General features: G+C 39.8%; 2 protein-coding genes across 2 annotated transcripts; one reads left to right on the top strand and one right to left on the bottom strand.

Moving 5' to 3' along the window:
* Positions 1–347: 347 nt before the first annotated feature.
* Positions 348–4,128, top strand: prdx5 (peroxiredoxin 5). The gene is made up of 6 exons (XM_017718359.2): positions 348–576; positions 1,306–1,440; positions 2,131–2,262; positions 2,799–2,837; positions 3,056–3,120; positions 3,613–4,128. The coding sequence occupies exons 1-6, from the start codon at positions 484–486 to the stop codon at positions 3,719–3,721; spliced, it is 573 nt and encodes a 190-aa protein (XP_017573848.1). The 5' UTR covers positions 348–483; the 3' UTR covers positions 3,722–4,128.
* A 118-nt stretch (positions 4,129–4,246) lies between these two features.
* On the bottom strand, positions 4,247–15,099 carry nxf1 (nuclear RNA export factor 1). Its single transcript, XM_017718358.2, has 21 exons — positions 14,842–15,099; positions 12,371–12,584; positions 11,977–12,145; positions 11,743–11,826; positions 11,430–11,534; positions 11,107–11,187; positions 10,887–10,956; positions 10,236–10,324; positions 9,999–10,106; positions 9,792–9,901; positions 7,106–7,142; positions 6,849–6,920; positions 6,671–6,726; positions 6,476–6,583; positions 6,298–6,356; positions 6,062–6,177; positions 5,941–5,983; positions 5,773–5,845; positions 5,467–5,649; positions 4,601–4,661; positions 4,247–4,502 (listed from the first exon to the last, which is right to left on the bottom strand). Exons 1-21 carry the CDS (start codon positions 14,873–14,875, stop codon positions 4,464–4,466), a joined length of 1,911 nt encoding a protein of 636 aa, XP_017573847.1. The 5' UTR covers positions 14,876–15,099; the 3' UTR covers positions 4,247–4,463.
* Between the last annotated feature and the right edge of the window lie 4,221 nt (positions 15,100–19,320).

Here is a 19,320-nt window from a genome sequence, read left to right as displayed (position 1 = left end):
TGGCTGAATAGCTCTAGCTGACTGAATGACTGTCTGGCTAGCTTATTGGCTGAATAGCTCTAGCTGACTGAATGACTGACTAGCTTATTGGCTGACTAGCTGACTGAATGTCTGGCTAGCTTATTGGCTGACTAGCTGACTGAATGTCTGGCTAGCTTATTGGCTGACTAGCTGACTGAATGACTGTCTGCCTAGCTTATTGGCTAACTAGCTGACTGAATGACTGTCTGGCTAGCTTATTGGCTGACTAGCTGACTGAATGACTGTCTGACTAGCTTATTGGCTGACTAGCTGACTGAATGACTGTCTGGCTAGCTTATTGGCTGAATAGCTGACAGAATGACTGTCTGGCTAGCTTATTGGCTGACTAGCTGACTAATCCGATTGGATGTTTTACTGTCTGACTTGCCGACTGGGTTGTCTGGTTGACTGGTCGCTCCCTACTACACCGCTACTTGTTGTTTCCTCTTCATATAAAAGCCAATGATCACTACATCAGCGTTACTCAGAGGAAGCCGTGCCGTCTGCTGCTTTAGACAGCTCCATACCACACTCACCGTGAACATGCCCATCCAGGTAAGAGGAGATTCTGGAGCCCTACGGTGGTTTACAGGCTTTACAGCAGCTCTGTCTGTACACCTGAGTTTGTTTGTCTTGTCGTCATTAATTCGTTTATTTATTCCAGTTTAAAATGGATTCGCTCAATCTGGCCGCCATGCTGCCCGAGTTGCGTATTTTCTAGCTAACTTTAGCCGCATTAGTGGTGTTTTGCCACAGGAGCTCTGTTATAGCACAAAACGGGGGATGAGGGCACCCGCCGCTAATAGTCCCGGACGTTTTTGTTCGCTGACTTTTTTATTTGACTGAAAATGTGCTCTACAGAGTTTTGGTTACATTATTGCAGACTGTCCTTCATTTCTGCGTCGTTGCCTGACCTACATGAAGCTGCTGTCACTTTTTGTTACAAGCGCTCCTTAGCTGTCGTTTATGGACACGCCTAAAACACCGTCTCGCTGATGAACCGTTTCATAGCCACCGCCGCAGCGCCATGCGATCCGCTCTGCTCTGTGAAGCCGGTGAAGCAATAGCGTTAGCGTGTAGCACGAAGCCTACATAAGGGTTCAGAGGAACTTTGCTCCAAAATAAAGCGGTATACAGAATTAAAGTGGAAGCACTGTGGCTCCATCATCATTAAGTGCGCATGTACGTCGACAGTAGCGACGTGTTGCTGTTTTCAGCTAAGCCACTGTACTCTGTGCAAACTCAGCTTTACTGCCTAATCATGTCCATAATCATCTGTGTCAGGTTGGAGAGAGTCTCCCAGCTGTGGAGGTCCAGGAGGGGAGCCCAGACAAAAAAGTATCTATGGATCAACTCTTCAAGGGGAAAAAGGGGGTTCTGTTTGCAGTGCCAGGGGCTTTTACTCCTGGATGCTCCAAGGTAACCATAACCCCCCCGCCCCCACAGGACGCACCTCACATTGACTTCTCTTGTTACAGTAAAGGATTCTGTTGCTCTGCTTAATTAATCCATGTTGCACCTGACAAAGCAATACACTAAACGTATCCTGACACTCCCCTTTAAAGATGGACCCTCTGCTCTGAATTCAGCTGCACAGATACAGCTTATGTAATCTCCTTAGAGAACCATTCCCAATAGAATGGAATGGTCTGGAACAGCCTAAGGTCAACATGCTCAATGCCAAGTACCAGATAGTGGGGTAAAAAGCCTCCATTGGGCTGTGGATCAGTGGAACCATAGTACCATCCAGTATCGTTCATGAGTGCCGTTTGTGATCCAGAAATAGTCATCCAGCATCAGTACATGTACTTAACCTCACTGATGCTCTTGTGAGGATGAATGCCTAATGTAAAGCTGTCTCAGAAGAGTAGAGGCTGTTAGTGCAGCAAAGGGGGGACAAACTCCATATTAATACCATTGATTGAAGAAGCTTTGAATGAGCTTCAGTGAGTCTTACAAACATTTAGACATACCATGCGTGTTACCCTAGAATCCTTTTATGTTAACATGGCAGTCTCATTAGCTATAAAGTCTACAATGTACAGCCACACAGCATCTTGTCTGTACTCTTCTGTATGATCTTGTTTCTGACACACCTGCCTGTCTCAGACCCATCTCCCAGGGTTCGTGCAGGAGGTCGAACAGCTGAAGAGTAAAGGTGTGCAGGAGGTGGCCTGCGTCTCTGTGAATGATGCATTTGTCATGGCTGCGTGGGGCAAGGAGCATGGCACAGATGGCAAGGTGAGCAGGCAGCAGCCATGGAAAATCAATAAAAAATTGTTGTTGTATCCAGAATGTTCAGAAGTTTGAGTAGCATACAAAGCCATTGCCAATTCATAAGTATGAAATCAGTTACTTAATTTTTTTTTTCTCCTATTAATATTCTTGTAAACATTAAGCATCAGTGAGAGTGCGGTTCCATTCACTCTTCTGTCAAATTCTTATCACGTCATAAGGAAACAGACAGCAGGCTAACGTGACACGCTGGACAGGTTTAACAACTTACTGTTCAACTGTTGGCATATTGATTTGTATGTCATAATTTTTGACTGTCACCTTCCTCATGAACTCCCTTCTTTCTCAACCTCCAACATCTTACTAGCAAATGTGAGGCATATTCAGAGTTAAAAGTGAATTATCCACTTTCCCTGAATCAACAAAACCCTTAAATTGTGAACCTACAATGTGCACCTATAAGTTAAGTGTACTTAGTAACTGGCAAGTGTACAACAAACTGGCAAGTAGTGTAGATTTAAAAGATTTACATTTCCTCGTAGGTGCGAATGCTGGCAGATGCCACCGGAGCTTTCACTGCGGTAAGATTCCTCATGCTTTTCATGTTACAACACCTCTGATTCTCCTAAGCAATACAGTTGACAGAAAAAGCTTATGGAAATTCCCCATTCAAAATTTTCTCTCTTGTGCAATAGATTACATAATAATAGTGTTTCGCAACCTTGGATTCTTTCCATATGCTTGTAGCTTTCTGTTGTGTATATAGGTTGTAACTATAGATTTTGCCCTCCTTTTACAGGCAGTTGATCTCCTCCTGGATAACAATGAGATCATCGCGGGGCTTGGTAACAAGAGATCCAAGAGGTGAGAATTCATGTTCTCAAGACTTGGTAAATATTCTTGCTCACTGAACATGTACAGTAATCTTAAACTGATCCTCGGTTTATTTCTAGTGGATTTAAGACACCTGCGTTTACACCAAAACTGTCATAATAAAACATTAATGTTCTTAATAATTACTAATATTTTACAACACACAAGCTCCCTGAAAACAATAACCAAAACATTTACTGCAAACAGTGTAGAATTTAGGCCTTTTACACCTTGTCCTTAAAAGAAAAAACAAAACAGGATTTCTTAAAGCAGAAGTGAGCACTGTCCAGTAGAAACTGCACTGGGCTCTGCTCCTGCTGGTTAAACTTTTGGATTAAATTGTCTGTGAATGACATCTCAAAGGTCTTGCACTTGATGCTTGAAGAGTCTTTACCTAGCTTGTGTTAAGAGATGAACCAAAAATGTAGCAGTCCTTTCCTTTAAGTTCCTGCTTAATGAAAGGTACTGATGTTCTACTTACAGATACGCCATGCTGGTTGAGGACGGTGTGGTGAAGAAGCTCAATGTGGAGCCTGATGGCACTGGCCTCACCTGCAGCTTAGCCTCCAACATCCTCTCTGAACTAGTCTAAAGCAGACCGCAACCATTCTAACCAACGCACACCTTCAACTGTACCCTCATCCATAATTACTGTAACTGTTACACCTCTCTTTGTAGATCACTTCTAGTTGTTTTTAAAAAAGAAAGCCACAAAAGGTTTATCAGTAGTAGTGCACCCAAAGAAAAGGGTACAGCAATAAGCCTATTTTTTTTAGGTTGTCGTAGACAATCGTGCAAGTAAAGGTGCTTCCCTGTAGAACAGTGCTGAAGGGCTTTATACAGGAATATACTGGATTTCTGCCCAAGCGCACAATATAAACGCAGTCAAAGCGCACAAATGTCATGATGAAACGCTACTTTGCACCACATCATTGATCCTTTCAATACATTTGTTACTTCAACAATAAACTGCTTAGAACCTTTGCACTCCAGTGGAAATCATGTTGCATGATTATCTTGATAGAATTGCTCTTTGACTCTTACAGATGTGATTTCTAGAAAATATTTAACCAAAATGAAAAGTGATGAGTTTTTGCAGTAAATTAATAAATACTCCTTTCCTTTTAACATTTTTAATTAAGTAGCTACAGTCACATAAACAAGCTTTACACGCTGGTACACTGTGTAAATAGTTCGGGGGGAAAAAAGCAGCACCAAAAACAATAATCAGTATTTTAATAATAATTACATCAGCAACAAAGACTAAGTCAAAGCAATGTTCTTAAGCTCACATTAGGACAAAACAACATTCAATTAAAAAAAAAAAAAAAAAATCACTTTATGAAAGCGACATCTGGGATCTTTCCTTGGACCTTGTGGGGAAGGAGAGAAAAACAAACATGACAAATGGACATATATACACTGTTGTGTAGGCATAAACAAAACTTCAAGAATGCAATGCTAAAAGTACCTTAAGGTCTGTGAAGATCTGAGCAGCTCTGTCAAAATCCCAGTCATTGTCTTGGAGGCATCTGCAAAAAGACAAGAATTTCAATAATAACTAATAATTCAATCATTTTTGCCATTTTAATAGTTTCACTTGCACTACACCTCAAATCCTTTACAAGTACCAATTCATGGTTTCATGTGTAAACTGTTTTCCATCCGAACATCATATTTAGTTTTAAAGTTGTGTGTGTGTGTGTGTGTGTGTGTGTGTGTGTGTGTGTGTGTAATATATATAAAAAACACACACATACATACTGTTAAATAAATGTGGAGAGATTGGTCTATTAATATTTTCCCCTCCATAGCTAGGGTCCTACCACATTCATGCATGATTGTTTTTTTTTAATTCCAGAATTCAGGTTCGCTACACTTTACTTGAAGAAAATATTGTGCCAATGTGATGCAACGTAGATCTAAAATTCATCTATTAGTGCAAACAAGATGTTAACACGTTTTAACTTCAGCTCATCTACAAGCATATCAGACAAGCAGTGATCACTAAATTGCTCGGAGATATTTGAGTCAAAGCTGACTAAATACTGACAAAAGAGAAGGCAGGCATTTGATCACAGGAACACCACGTGAAGTTTAACACCATCAATGGATGCTTAATGCTTATATTCAACCATTTAAGTTTATTCACAATGTACGGTATATTAGGTCTCTTATGATCCTCTGCTATTCAAAGGGTGTGTAGGTAACTGCTGTGCAATGTAGCAATTTCATGAATTGTTGCAATCCATGAAATGTCATTTTTAAGAAAAAGTCCATGAAAATAAGCACACTTCAAATGACTGTGAATGTGGTTATAGGGCTTCCTATACTTACTTCTGAGACCACTCCAAGTTCATGCCAGACTTCAGTGAGAAAGCAGAGAGCATTTCCTGCTGTGTGGCAGACAGCGTGGGCACAGGGCTGCTCGAGGGGGTTGGGGCCGGGGCCACAAACGCCCGCCGAATCTCCTCTGTTGTGGCGTTCCGGATAAACATCTCATCATTCACAATACACAGACTGAGGACAGAGGACAAGTTTCACATCATCAACAGCAAAAGCCAAGGTCTTACGAAGTGTTTGCCTTCATGTATGGGGGAAAAAGAAGCATCCATATGAAAAGATGAAACAGAAGAGCCTTACGTTCCATTTCCAGGAGACACAGCAATGAAAACCCGAGAGAATGCTCTGTATGAGTCCCTTGATTTACCATCCACTTGAAAGAAGAGAAAGGCCAACTTAGAAACTACATGTAATATAGAAGAGACTATATTTAATAGACTTGATTTTTGAATAAGATCCTAGTCATACCTTCTTTGAATACTCCACTGACCGTGAATGACAACAGTGTATTCTAAAACAGAAAAGGAGAATGGTCAGACTGAATAAACACTGAAGGCTCTATATCTCTAGTATGGTAAAATTTACTCACAGTGTAGGTGTTGACGTCAACATTAAAAGAGGCAATATCATGGTGGGTTTTTGGAAGCTCGTTCAGGAATGCAACCACATTCAGTCGTGTGTGCTTCAGCAAGCGAAACCGTGTGGCTGAAGGGCCAGAGTAATAGGATTTCATTTAGAATTGTTATAAGATTGTTACAGGTTTACTCTGTAAAAGGCTTAAGACCTTTTCCTACTGCCTAAAATACTGTCATCAGGGAGACTTACTGGAATCTCTCACTCGTTTGATGTTGCGACTGTCCTTCTGGTATTCTCCCAAACTGCATCTACAAGATTAAAAAGGAGAAATGCAATGCTTAAAAGAAAAAACTATACGTGACAGCAGATAAGAGAAATTAAAGATGACAGCAGGAGAACAGACTAGTATGAAGCAGGTATACTGTACTTGGAAGGGTTCTGCATGGAGAAAGGAATGATAAGTGAGAAAGTTGCTCCATCATGATAGGCATCAAGCAGGGGCTGTCTGTCCGCAGAGTCATATATAGTGTAATACCTGGTAGAGGTGAGGCAGAGAAACACAATTAGCTTCAGTCACAACTCATATTCAAATTCAACCTAGACCAAACGCAGACAAACTTACTGCTGAAGGAAGCACAGGATGAGGCTTTTGAGTTCTTCTGAGCAGAAGTAACTGGGCTGAGTTTTAAAAATGTAAACACATTAGAAACAAGAACATACCAAAAAAAAAAAACCAAACAAAAAAAAAAAAAAAAAAAAAAACCTTCATCTGAAAATCACATTGTAAAGTCAGTCAGTACCTTGCATGGGGGCAAAACCGGAGGGGCAACCTCCAGGTCAAAGCCAATAGGAGCAGGAAGAACATGTCCGTCCTATGAAATAAAAGTGGAACAATGGAAGGTGAGAGCCATCAGAAACAAACCTTTGCTAAAAATGAGACAAACTAGGCAAGGACTGTCAAGCTCAGGCTCTAATGTGTCCCACTAACTGCTACCAACAAAGCCATCGTTGACTTTATCAGGTTCACTCTGATAAACTAGAGATGTGTGGGGCCTACCAGTTTGAGCAGTCTGGGGAACCTCTCCCGTATGGCACTGTCCAACAATCACAAAGACAGAAGAAGACAAAACAAAATGACCATTATGCAGACAGAACACTAGAGAGCAGCAACTCCCTCTTCCACTGCCCACACACAACCACACTCATAGCTTCAACGTCAAAAGCACTGCATCTACAAAACTAAATATGGGTTTACATACATCACAAATTACTGACTCTTGATTAAACCTCACACTCACACACACACACACTTTACCACAGCCAAACAATGTTTTATCTTCCAAAAAGTGTAAGCTTTCTGAAACACTATAAACATCCAACAAGAATATGGTACTTACCCCTCCACAATACTCACCACCGGCCCCACTACACGCCGAAACACACTGACACACGCTGGCTCTGAGGGGTAGGGTTGGGGGAGAGGGAGTGTGTGGGGTAGTGGTGGTGGCTGGTTGTTAACACTCACACCAGTGAAACACAGTCAGTACTTTCAGGCACATAGGGAGTTGACTGAGGACTGGTGAGTTCATGCCATTGCTACATGACCATTTCAGGTCAACTATTATTTGCTGGCTTTAGCAAGCATGAGTACAGCAATGGTTTTCTTGTTGAAATGCTGTGAGAAGGGCATTTGGCAGTTGAAACAGAAGTTCGGTTACAAAGTTAATGAAATTAACTTGAAATCAAATTGTCCACGAATATCACATACTTCCTCTGTTATGTTATTTGTGTGGGAGCCGCGTGTAAGAAGTACTTGTAAATACTGCATATGCCACAATCTACAGAACAAAAGCCAATTTGTAATATGGGGTCCAACACTGATATCTCTCTCTGAAAGGTCATTAGAAGCAAAGGCAGAAAATGAAAAAAAGAAGGCTGACTGAGCAGAGAAGCAAAAGATTAACATAAAAAGATGGCATTTGAAAAGGAAGAGAATTTTGAAGAAATAAAAAGAAAAGCAAATGACGTTGGACCCTAAGTTTCTATACAGAATACTGCTAATGTTACACACTGTAAACGCGGTCATCAAAGGACAAAGTTTTCGAACCAGCCTAATACATTTGGACCCCACCATTATATTTAAAAATGGCAGGGTTTTCCTTTAAGAAAAAAGAATGAAACTACAGAGTTTTGACGAAGCCTATTTATCCATGTCTAATTAAATGTTATCCTAGGTTTACTGGAATTTAAGAACATGATGTTTACTGTAATCCTGAGAACATGGTCTCGAAGCACACATTCAACACTGTTCCTCAGGTTTAGAAACAGCCCAGAGAGAGAGAGCTTTTCGCTCATTTTTGAATATTCATGCTGTTCAGCATTGTGGACATGGAGTTGTTCTTCCTGCTTTATGCAACAAACCTCACAGTGAGGTTTTTAGGGTCACAATGTTGCTGAGCCCTGCATGGTTTAAGGGCTTTTCTTAAAAACCTGCTCCCTCTCCTCCACCCCCTAAAGAGCCTTTCTCATGGAAATGACAGCAATGCTCTTTTTACTCCTCTTCTTTTCTTCTTTTTTAGGGACACTCTTTCCTTTTTTTTCCCTACTTTGTGTGCTGTGGCCAGTTTTGCGGCTGTGCCTGCCTTAGGTTGTCCCTGGCTTGTGTTGGGATCTTACCCGTCTTTGGCTAACCAGCCTTCCTCACTGGCCAAACAGCAGCTTCCCAGACTTAAGCCCAACCTAATGAGGTGTGGAGGGATGAATGAGGTAGCATCACGGAGTGGTAGAGAGTACATGAGCACTTGAAAGTGCATTATCTTCTGAGATATGTTCTTTTGTTCTCCTCTATAGGCAGCTTACGCCCGATGCTCTCAGGGTAAAGAGGCATTGGGCATTCTGAGCGGGCAAATACATCCTGGTTGCAGAAAGAGCCACAGGTGCTGTGGACCTATGCACGATTTTTAGGGGAATTAAAATGTTTATCTAATACTACAGCTCTAATACTACAGCTATGAGTTTATGAGCAGTAACCTGTAAAGAAAGCAACAGGGCCAAGTGCACTGCTGATCAGAAAGAGTTCTTGAAAAAGGAATAGTGAGAGCATGTTTTTATTACATATAAAAAAAGAAGAAAAAAAAAGCAAAGAGGTAAAATGTGAGCTTGCTCATTAATCCTACCACCAAAACAAAAAAATTCTTTAGCCTTACAAAAAAAAAAATTCACGAGTTACTGTTTGTATATTTGCAGACAACCAACATAATGCTAATAAATCAAAGTGCCAATATGGTCTGTCTACACAAACCATGTTGCACCCACATAGTTGTGCAATCCTACACAGACACTGGCTAAGAAGGAACCTTACAGATTTTCTGGATGTCACACAGTATTGTCTGACAAAAATGCAGTCTTTCACACCTCAAAGTGATCAGTTCAGGAAACAGGCCCTACAGAGGTTTAAAGCGTTCACTATGGTACTGCAAAACTACTGAGTAACACTGCCAGTCTAGTAAGATGATAGGGAAGGACAGGGAAATTCACTCCTCCATTTCCTTTAGTTTCTGAACAAGGCTTTTTTCCCCCCATTCCATGTAAAACTCCAGCTGGTTCTGTCTTACAGATTTCTTCCATATTCAGTGAGAAGATGTGCAACATGTGCACACATACAGACACTCAATCACTCACTCAACACAAACTTTCAGTCTTTCTCAATTGACTTCGGTGCACAAGATAGAATAAGGACTAACCTAATGTAGTCTGCCTGGTCTTTAAAATGATCGCACAGGGGGTTCCGGTCCAATGACAACTCCACCAGCCTCAGGCCCTTCAGTTTGTCCAGCTCTCTCTCAGACTTTAACTGCAGAGAACAAAAAAATGCATAACAAAGTAAACAAAAAATTGAAAGACACAATCATCTTAGTAAAGTACAGAACTTTAGGCCAATAGCTCCATACCTCATTGTGTGAGAGATTCAGAATCTTCAGATTGGGCACTTTGTTGACAATGTCAGCAAGGTCATCAAGCCTGTACAACCTGTTGTTGCTTAGGTTTAAACAAACCAGCTGTGAAGAGTGGAGAAGTAAAATGAAAAGCTAATTAAAACCAGTTAAGGTTTTGTGGATTTTTGTATGTAACCTCCAGATATGTTTTTAACCATTTCACTACATATATAAACCGAAGAGTTTTTGTACCTCAGGGATGTTCTCTTCAATGATTTTGATGACTGCTTGCATGGAGTTTTTCCTGTTTAACATAACCTCGATATTCTGAGAAACCAAATCTGATACAGAGGAAAAAAACAAAGAGCAAAGCAATACCATCAGACACATGTTATGAGAATGTCTACTAATATAATATGCAGCAAGTGTGGTCCTGGTATGGTCCTAGAACACATTTGTTTGAAGCATATCTTCCACATATCAGATTGAAGAATGTTGTAAAATCATAATCAACTGTAAATAATCTTGCAGATATCTTAACAAATGGAGCTACATAGTTTCAAAAGTAAGATTTAGTGTAAAATCTGGAGGACACTTATAAAATTAGCAATTTCAAAATATGACATTTCTTTATAGGCTTTTGACCAAAATAAATTTCACATACAACACATTGCAATTATGTCCAAGTATACTGCTGGTCAAACGTTTAGCTGGGAGCTACATAGACAGCTATTGAAACTGTGATAGTAACCATGACAACTAAATTCTTAGACAGTAAAACTGAAATGCAAATTAGGTAATGCAGTCTACGCTTATCAACAAACTGCAATTCAACTAAACAAGTGTCTACCACCATGCGCAAGCAACAGGTACTGTGACTGAACATTTTAAGAGAGTATCTACCTGGATCAACTCGAATGTTGTTCAAGCAGAGGGCCTGTTGTGATCCATCAAAACGCTTAGACAGGCATTGCTGTTAAAAAAAAAAAGGGGGGGGGGTGAAATAATAGAAGTTCTATGAAACATGTTACTAAAGATTTAATCTGGCGAAACAGATTTATGGGTATCATAAAACTACAAATCCTTCAAAATATGCATGTTCACCTCTTCCAGTGGCACTCACCTTCAAGTGCTCAAGGTCTTCTGGTTTTAGGTCTTGATGAATCAAATTGGGTGGTGGGCAAGTGTTCATCAAAACTGCTATCTGTTTTACAAAATGACAGAATACTCATCAACAAACATTTTTAAAAGCAACTCATCTCTGTCCTTGACCACTTATCTGTGTAGTTCTTTATTGTACCAGAGGTTTATAGATCAAATTCATTAGCACTCAATGAAATAAAAAAATAAAAAAAACTAAATTAGTAAAGAATCTTAATCTCAGATATGAAAGCAAGACTTGTGCAAACAAATAAGCACATAAATAATATACACCTAAAAACATACCTTATATCCATCCTTGTCTGTGATTTTTCTTGACACTTTGAGCAAAGCATTTGCTGTGGCACCATCATCAATGTAGAACTGTGCTTTGTTGCCATCTGTATGGTACTGTATGCAGAAAAAGGAAAAAAAAAAACTTAATGAATAGGCCATTGATTCACATAAAGGAAAAAATCTATTAAATGTACTAATACATGCTGTTGCATATAGGAAAAACTTTAGCTTTCATATTAAGACTTTTGCAGATTATTTAAAAGCAAACTGACCTTGTAGTTTAAAAAACTAAATTCAGTTCATCCAATTATGGTTTACTTACGTGAACTGCATGGAACGGCACTGTGCAGAGATTCTGAAGTGCAGAGAGAAGCCACTGCTTGTCATATTTTTTCCCATGGGGAATCTGTAGAGAGTCAAAATGTTCAAGTGAAAAAAGTCCACAGTTAGTGCAAACAGAGTACAAGTTGAATGAAGTGCAACCACTTCATTATATACAGAGGAATAAGCACTAAGACAACAACCCAATCAAAAAAGAAAAGGCACTTGTACTCACAGTCATCTTGAACCATTTCTTACGGCCTCCACCTCCTCCTCCTCCCTCTCCACCACCACCTCTTCCTCCTTGACCCCTGTGGTTTCCACCATCACCCCCTCCACCTCCTCCTCCCTCTCTTCCACCTCTACGACCTTCACGTCGATTCTGTGGCCGTGCATAAGGAGTACTACCCAGGAATGGAAGATATTTAGTTATATATAGTTATGTATAGTTTTGACAAATCCATTACACTTTGTAATATCAATCATGCGCTCATACTATCAGAAAATACAAACATTTCAAAGCCCTCTATAGAATATATCTATCAACAAAGTCTAGAAATAAGGATGTACAGCACTTAATACAGAAAAAAAAAACCACACAAGACATTCAACAAGGAACACATTCTCACAATCGTCGTTGTGATGCCCCATCATGAGACTCTTCTGCCATAGCTATATCTCCATCGTCATCCTCGAATCTGGCTCTGGGACCAGGCCCTCCACCTCCTCCATGCCCTCCTCGATGCCTTGGCCTCGAGATCTGGTCACTGTACAGAGGTGCTCTGAAAGGCCCCCTGCCTTTCCTATGGCGGTGTTTGGGTCCACCAACACGATCATCATGCTCTGAAAACATGAACATCTACTCTTTATTGGAAAAAAACGGACAAACACTACTACACCAGTCCAACCCAGTGGTTCCAAAACAGTGATGTGATAATGATTCTTATTTATACTTAGTCTTTTCTGGATAGCACTGCATCATTACTATTTGTATAACAGGCTGCACTGGAGGTGTTGTACCCCTTCTAAGTGTCATACGTCCATGAGAAACTAGTAACATTAGAGTTTATTCATTAGTTTAGTAGAGGCATTGTGTGTATTGTTATTAAAGCATGTATACTCCACTTCAGTTTAATCAGTGTAATCAAGTTTATTTTCTCAGATGCAGTTTAGCTTACAGTTGTAGTGAACTACTAGTTTGTAGGCTGCTACAATTGTGCATTTAGCTGTTTTGTTTGCATATCGGCAACTCTATATCGCACTGTAACTTTTTAAATCTAAATGAACTAAGTTTGTGTGTGCGAGATCTGTTAACTCACTGGTCATTTTACTGCCACAGGCTCTCTCACATACAAATAGGATCCAACACATAATTCTGTTTGCACTGCAGCCTTTGCAATTACAAATGAAGATATTTCACTCCTCTTACGAGCACTTCAGAGTACATCATACCTACAGTACGTGCCAGACAAGCAACTCATTATTTATTTATTGATTCAGTACAAAGTTTGTGGACAGGGCCACTAATGGGTTTCAACTATGGTTTACTGAATACATTTCAGCTTCACAAAATCTAAAAAAAAAAAAAAAAAAAAATGCAGCTCACTCATTTTATAAAGGTTAACCCAGATTTACACACTCAAGCCAAGATTAATTTATGTGCATGTGCAGACGAATTCATGATGTTTATGATGGACAGCCAAACACATGAATGATAAGGAGGAGCTTATTGCTTCATCTTTTTGATGAAAAAATCAAAAATCCCCTGATATATTAAGGGGGATTGGTTTTACAATGTTAAGTGTCTTACATATACATCACAGTACTACACTGTAAAAAGTGAGTGAACCTCTGCTCCAGCTTTGGCAACCATAGAGCAAGCTGTTAATCCTCTCTTCTGCTTAGTTGCACAACATAATTTATTACCTTTGTTTAATTGTCATTTACTGTAGTTATATCACACACACACAACTACTACTAGGGTAATATGGCAAAGATTCTGTATCACAATACGTAGCATGATATTCTGCAACAGACATAATGCACTTGTAGTGCCACATTTTATAAATGCCTTGAAAAGCTTTGATACAATGATTTTTTGTCAACATTTCACAGCAAACAAGACTAATTATGCTTTGCTTGTAATAAAACATGGAGTTGGACAAAATTCTTTAATGACAACATCCACAATATTCTCTAAAACGATATCACGATAACCACAAAATATCGCACTGTCCACACCTACAGTGTACCACTACTCTGATGGTCAAGTACTTGCTGCATAAATTTGGGAATAGTAGGATGATCTCTTCCTTGGCGACAATGCACTTAAATAAGTAACGTTACAATTGCTTTGTTTAACTGAAAGGAAACCCGATCAATTCACTCAGTATCTCTAGTTCTGTTGTGTTACCTAACCTAGCTAATCTACACGCCACATCTAACTTGCCTTACACGTGGTGCTTTTCTCTTGACTTCAAATAACCCAGCTATTTCTTTAAACTGCAATAAACAAGAGAAGGCGTTTACCACTTAGTTTATATTAAAATTCTTACAACTGGCTACAGAAAAACAAAGTCCTGTAGCCAGCTTTCCATTTGCCAAACAACTGCTGTAACACACGTACAACGAGAGAGGGCATGTTTAAACGCAGTGGGTTACTCAGATAGGTAGCTAGCGTTAACTAGCTAACCTAACTAACAACTTCTGTATAGCAGCACGCAGAAGTTGTAGTTAAGCTTCTTAATACGTTATAAATATGCGTATCATTCTTAATATCGCTGGATAAGAGTCTAAATACGATCGATAACCAGCAGTTATCGTAATACAGCTAATGGCCAGCTGGTCAGCTAAGTAGCATTGAGCTAGCTGGCTAGGCTATCAAGCTAATGCTAACAATAAGAGTGGGCATCGTTAACCAAGTTACATGTCCGCTTTAGCTCACGGTTACCTGGAAAACAGGTACTATACACAAACAAAACTCGCTACCTAGTTAGTTATTTTCACCAGCCAGCTGTAAATGAATCTGGGCTGTAGCTGGTGCGGAGCTAAATGAGCTAACTAACCAACTGACCCAGCTAGCTGCTGCTGCTTTACTCACCGTTGTAGTATCGCGAGTCGTCTGCTGTCGCCATCTTAAGTTTATTGAGAGTCCAACTTAGTAACTGAGTAACTAAAATACAGCGAAAAGCTTAAGGCCGCCTCGATGTTTTCGTATACGAAAGAGAAAGTATGGTAAAGATAAATAAAATGTACAAAGTTTTAAGGAAGCTTAGATTCAAGGAAGCAGGCAGTCGCTTTGTTTTCTACTAACGTCCTTTTCACCAAAAACGTGACTGCGCATGCGCTCTGCAGTACTCTCTCTCGTGCTCAGTGGCCCGCTGGCGTGTTCTCTCCACACCGCCGCCTGTTGAGTGACCGGAGACGAGATCAGGCGGTGAAGAGGGTGAGAGGAGAGAAAAACAAGGCGGACCGCAGTTCCAAACAGCGTGTAAGTGCTGTTAATTCCGACGTTTCAGGGAGTCAGCTTAGACGGCTCCTCAGCAGGGCTGTCCTGAATGCGCTCAGGAACGTATTCCGTTAGCGAACATGTCCAGAATACATTTACAACACACTCATTTTTAGTACTTCACGCGGCTCCTCGAAGATTCAGTTTTCTTTATAATGTTGCTATTAATATTTCATGATTTTTTTATGAAGTTAGTAATTGCACAAAACACATGCACATATGCCAAGCTTATCATTTTTGAACATGTTCTCCCTTAAAGGAGCTCAGTAACACGGAGATTAATAACTGATCATCACCTTGATTTATCAGTCTACCCAGGCTTTAGCAGAGCTCAGTAACACTGAGATTAATAACCGATCATCACATTTATTATCAGTCTACTCAGGCTTTAGCAGAGCTCAGTAACACTGAGATTAATAACTGATCATCACATTGGTTCATCAATCTACTCAGGCTTTAGTAGAGCCCAGTAACACTGAGATTAATAACCGATCATCACATTTATTTATCAGTCTACTCAGGCTTTAGCAGAGCTCAGTAACACTGAGATTAATAACTGATTATTGAATTGATTAATCAGTCTACTCAGGCTTCAGCAGAGCTCAGTAACACTGAGATTAATAATCGATCATCACATTTATTTATCAGTCTACTCAGGCTTTAGCAGAGCTCAGTAACACTGAGATTAATAACTGATCATCACATTGATTTATCAGTCTACTCAGGCTGTGCCAGAAACATCTGTGTTTGTAAAGAAGTCTCCTTTAGAGTATGTCTTTACATGTTGTGCTGATTTTAAAATGGTTAATAACCAAACATTGATGGTGTTTTTTTAAAGGTAGTATATTGGACTGAATAAAGATACTTAATTATTGTATTCTGAAAACATAATCCGAATACTTGAATTGTGTTACATCCTCAGTTGGTGGCTTTGCCAGTATTTTCTCCCCCAAATCACTGATATGACTTACATACATTTTTCTTGTTTTTCCTCCTAAGGTTCACTTTTGACATTTTTATGGTTATATTTTTTAGTCCTAAACCATCTTTATTTGGCCATTTCCCACTGTTTGTCCCTTAGAACGAAGCAGACTCTTTTTGTTACTATGCCTTTAAGACTGACATACTGGCTGTTTTGTTTTATGCCTCATTCCAAGCTGAAACACTCCTTCTAACTTTGATGTGAATGTTAGCCTGAAGCTATAGATGCTGCAGGTAAGTAAATGTGTTGGTTTTAATGACATCACAAAAATAATATCTACAAAATAAAATCATTATTATACTTTATAAATGAATTAATAAAACAATATTTTTTGTTTGTTATTAAAAGTGCTTAAACAGAGTAAAAACAGGATACACACATGCACTGGATTTGCAAAGATTGTTTTATTTAAATAACTTCCACAATAAACACAGTTGAACTATTCAAAGCTGCATTATAATACAGAAAACAATAACAATGAGAAAAACACGAGCACAAATACATAAATAAATAATGATGTGCAAGATGGCAGCATCCAGCAATTAAACTGCCAAGTCAAGTGGTCTTTCTTTTGTACATTGAAATGAAATGTTGTCCTTTAGGCTGTGTAATTCAACACAGCAGCTGCAGCACATTAAACTGGATCACATATAGTGCAGATACATGAATGAGTGCAAAATATACAATAAATACATCACACAATAAATGTTTAGAACAAAATACACATGACAGTAAGCACAAGACAGGTGGTTTCTCGTAGTGGTTATATTGATTTTTAAATGCTTTGCTTTGATGACAGATGGAAAAAACTGTTCTTCAGATGGGCTTTGTGAGTCAGCCTAATGTCCACTCAAAAGAGCCAGCTCAAAAAGCTGACGCATTTGTGAATGATACTTGTCTAGCATATGTTTTAAGCTGTATTTATCCCTGCTACGCTCTTGGGCATATCATTTGTGCATGGTGCAAGTTGAGATTAGGCAAACTAGCATTATCCTCAATCTCATAATTAAAGACAGTTCTCATTCCTAGCCCAGAAATATTTGCAAGCCATGCACATTTTTCTATTATGGGGACAGTCGTGGGCTGGAGGTTAGGGAACTGCCCCTGTGACCGGAGGGTCGCCAGTTTGATCCCCAGAGCTGACAGTATGTGACTGAGGTGTCCTTGAGCAAGATACCAAACCCCCAGCTGCTCCCCGGGCACTGTGGATAGGGCTACCCACTGCTCTGGACAAATGTCACTGCCCCTTAGTGTGTGTGTGCTCACTAGTGTGTATGTGGTGTTTCAATTCATGGATGGGTTAAATGCAGAGGTGAAATTTCCCCATTGTGGGACTAATAAGGGTCTCTTAATCTTATCCCTGTTCTACCACAATTTACCCATTTATGAATTCACAGATAGTAAGCTGATGTGTTAAATCATAAAGTTAAAACAGAGAAAATGCAAAAACGTGCAGTGCATGTGACGTTCAGGTTTGAACCAATCTTTTAGGTATCCTCACAGAGATGAATCCATTTAGAAGGCCTTAAGTGAACTGAGAGACCCAGTCCAGGTCTGTGCCACAATCGGCATGTCCTTCTCTCATGTGGTCCTATGATCTTGTCTGAGACAGGATTTCAAGTAAGGCGTTCCCTTATTAAGTTCTGACTGCACAAACCATTCTTTAGCAGGACAGTGGACCTAAAGGATGTTTATTTTTATATTCGCATCCTTTCAGCTTACTGGCAACAGAGATTTACATCCGTTCTGCCAGACAGGAGCCAGAACTCTAAGTTGTCTGGATATGTGTGAGGTCACAAATAAGTCATTAAAATTCATCCTCGCTGAGCCAGCCGTCAACAAAACGGAAAGTTGCACTCTTCATTGTATTGTTCCACGTCACAGTATTTACATCTGTGGATGAGTAACAGACTTGATGATCGTGATAGGAAAGCTGGGTCAAAAACGCTTAAAACTGAGCAGAAGATCCTTGCAACACTAGAACCAGTGTATGATGGTCTGACATATATTTTCAATATGAAGTTTATTACCTTAGTTCAATAATTCCTTCAAAATGTGGTTGTAGGCATTACTTCTATGCTGACACATGTATTTGGCAATGATTAGCTGGCAATCTGCATTTCATTTCTGACTGCCACAACCAAATATATATGGTCTTGGAGGAGGGTCTGATGTGTATGTATGACGGGCATTGTCATGAATATTGATTCTTACCCTCCTGTTACCTTCAAATTTACTAACATCTTTATCCTTTGGGATCAATTTAACCCCAGCAATTTAAACATCCAGAAAATTACTATAATTAAAATTGTTACCCAAGTTAATGTCACATGCTATATTTGTTTGTTGATTACTTGAATAGCCTTTTAAACCACCCCCCCCCCCCACCCTTAAATATCTAGAATACCTGTTACCTTTGGTGATTAGTCTTCCCTGTCAGATCTAGACCTGACAGAGTCTCTGCTGCTCTGTTATACTGTAATCTGTGGTCAGACACTCTTTACAGAAAAGACTGTGTTTTTCTTTACTTTCTTTGCCAAGCTGAATAGCTGCCCATCTTGTGCGTCTGATGCTGTTGCCTCTTCTACCTTGATCGGGTGCCACTGCTCACCAGCCTTCTGGACCGGCTTGACCACCACTGAGCTTTTTGCTTTACAATGCTGTGCAATCCTCACCCTCAGATGCAGCTGCTACTGCATAATCATAAATTAATCAAATGAATCACTGCTTTTCTTTTTCCCACTTTGTACTATAATACTTTATATTAATAATGTTTGCTATCCGGTGTCAACCGTAGGAGGCTGGGTTCCCCTTCCGAGTCTTGGTTCCTCTCAAGGTTTCTTCCTCTTTAGGGAGTTTTTCCTTGCCACCGTCGCCGCTGGCTTGCTCATCAGGGCTTGGACCCAGATTTCCTTTTCTTTTCTTTCTGTAATACTGATTGTTCTGTAAAGCTGCTTTGTGACAACATCTGTTGTAAAAAGCGCTACATAAATCAGTTTTGCTTGCTTTTGCTTGCTTACACAACTATGAAGCTATATGCACATCACCATAAAATCTCATTGATTGACCTAAAATTGAAAATAGAAATA

Source organism: Pygocentrus nattereri, chromosome 16, assembly GCF_015220715.1.
Source record: "Pygocentrus nattereri isolate fPygNat1 chromosome 16, fPygNat1.pri, whole genome shotgun sequence".
NCBI classification, from domain to species: Eukaryota; Metazoa; Chordata; class Actinopteri; order Characiformes; family Serrasalmidae; genus Pygocentrus; species Pygocentrus nattereri.
Note: the sequence above shows the minus strand (reverse complement) of the source record. Positions and strands in the feature narration are given on the sequence as shown.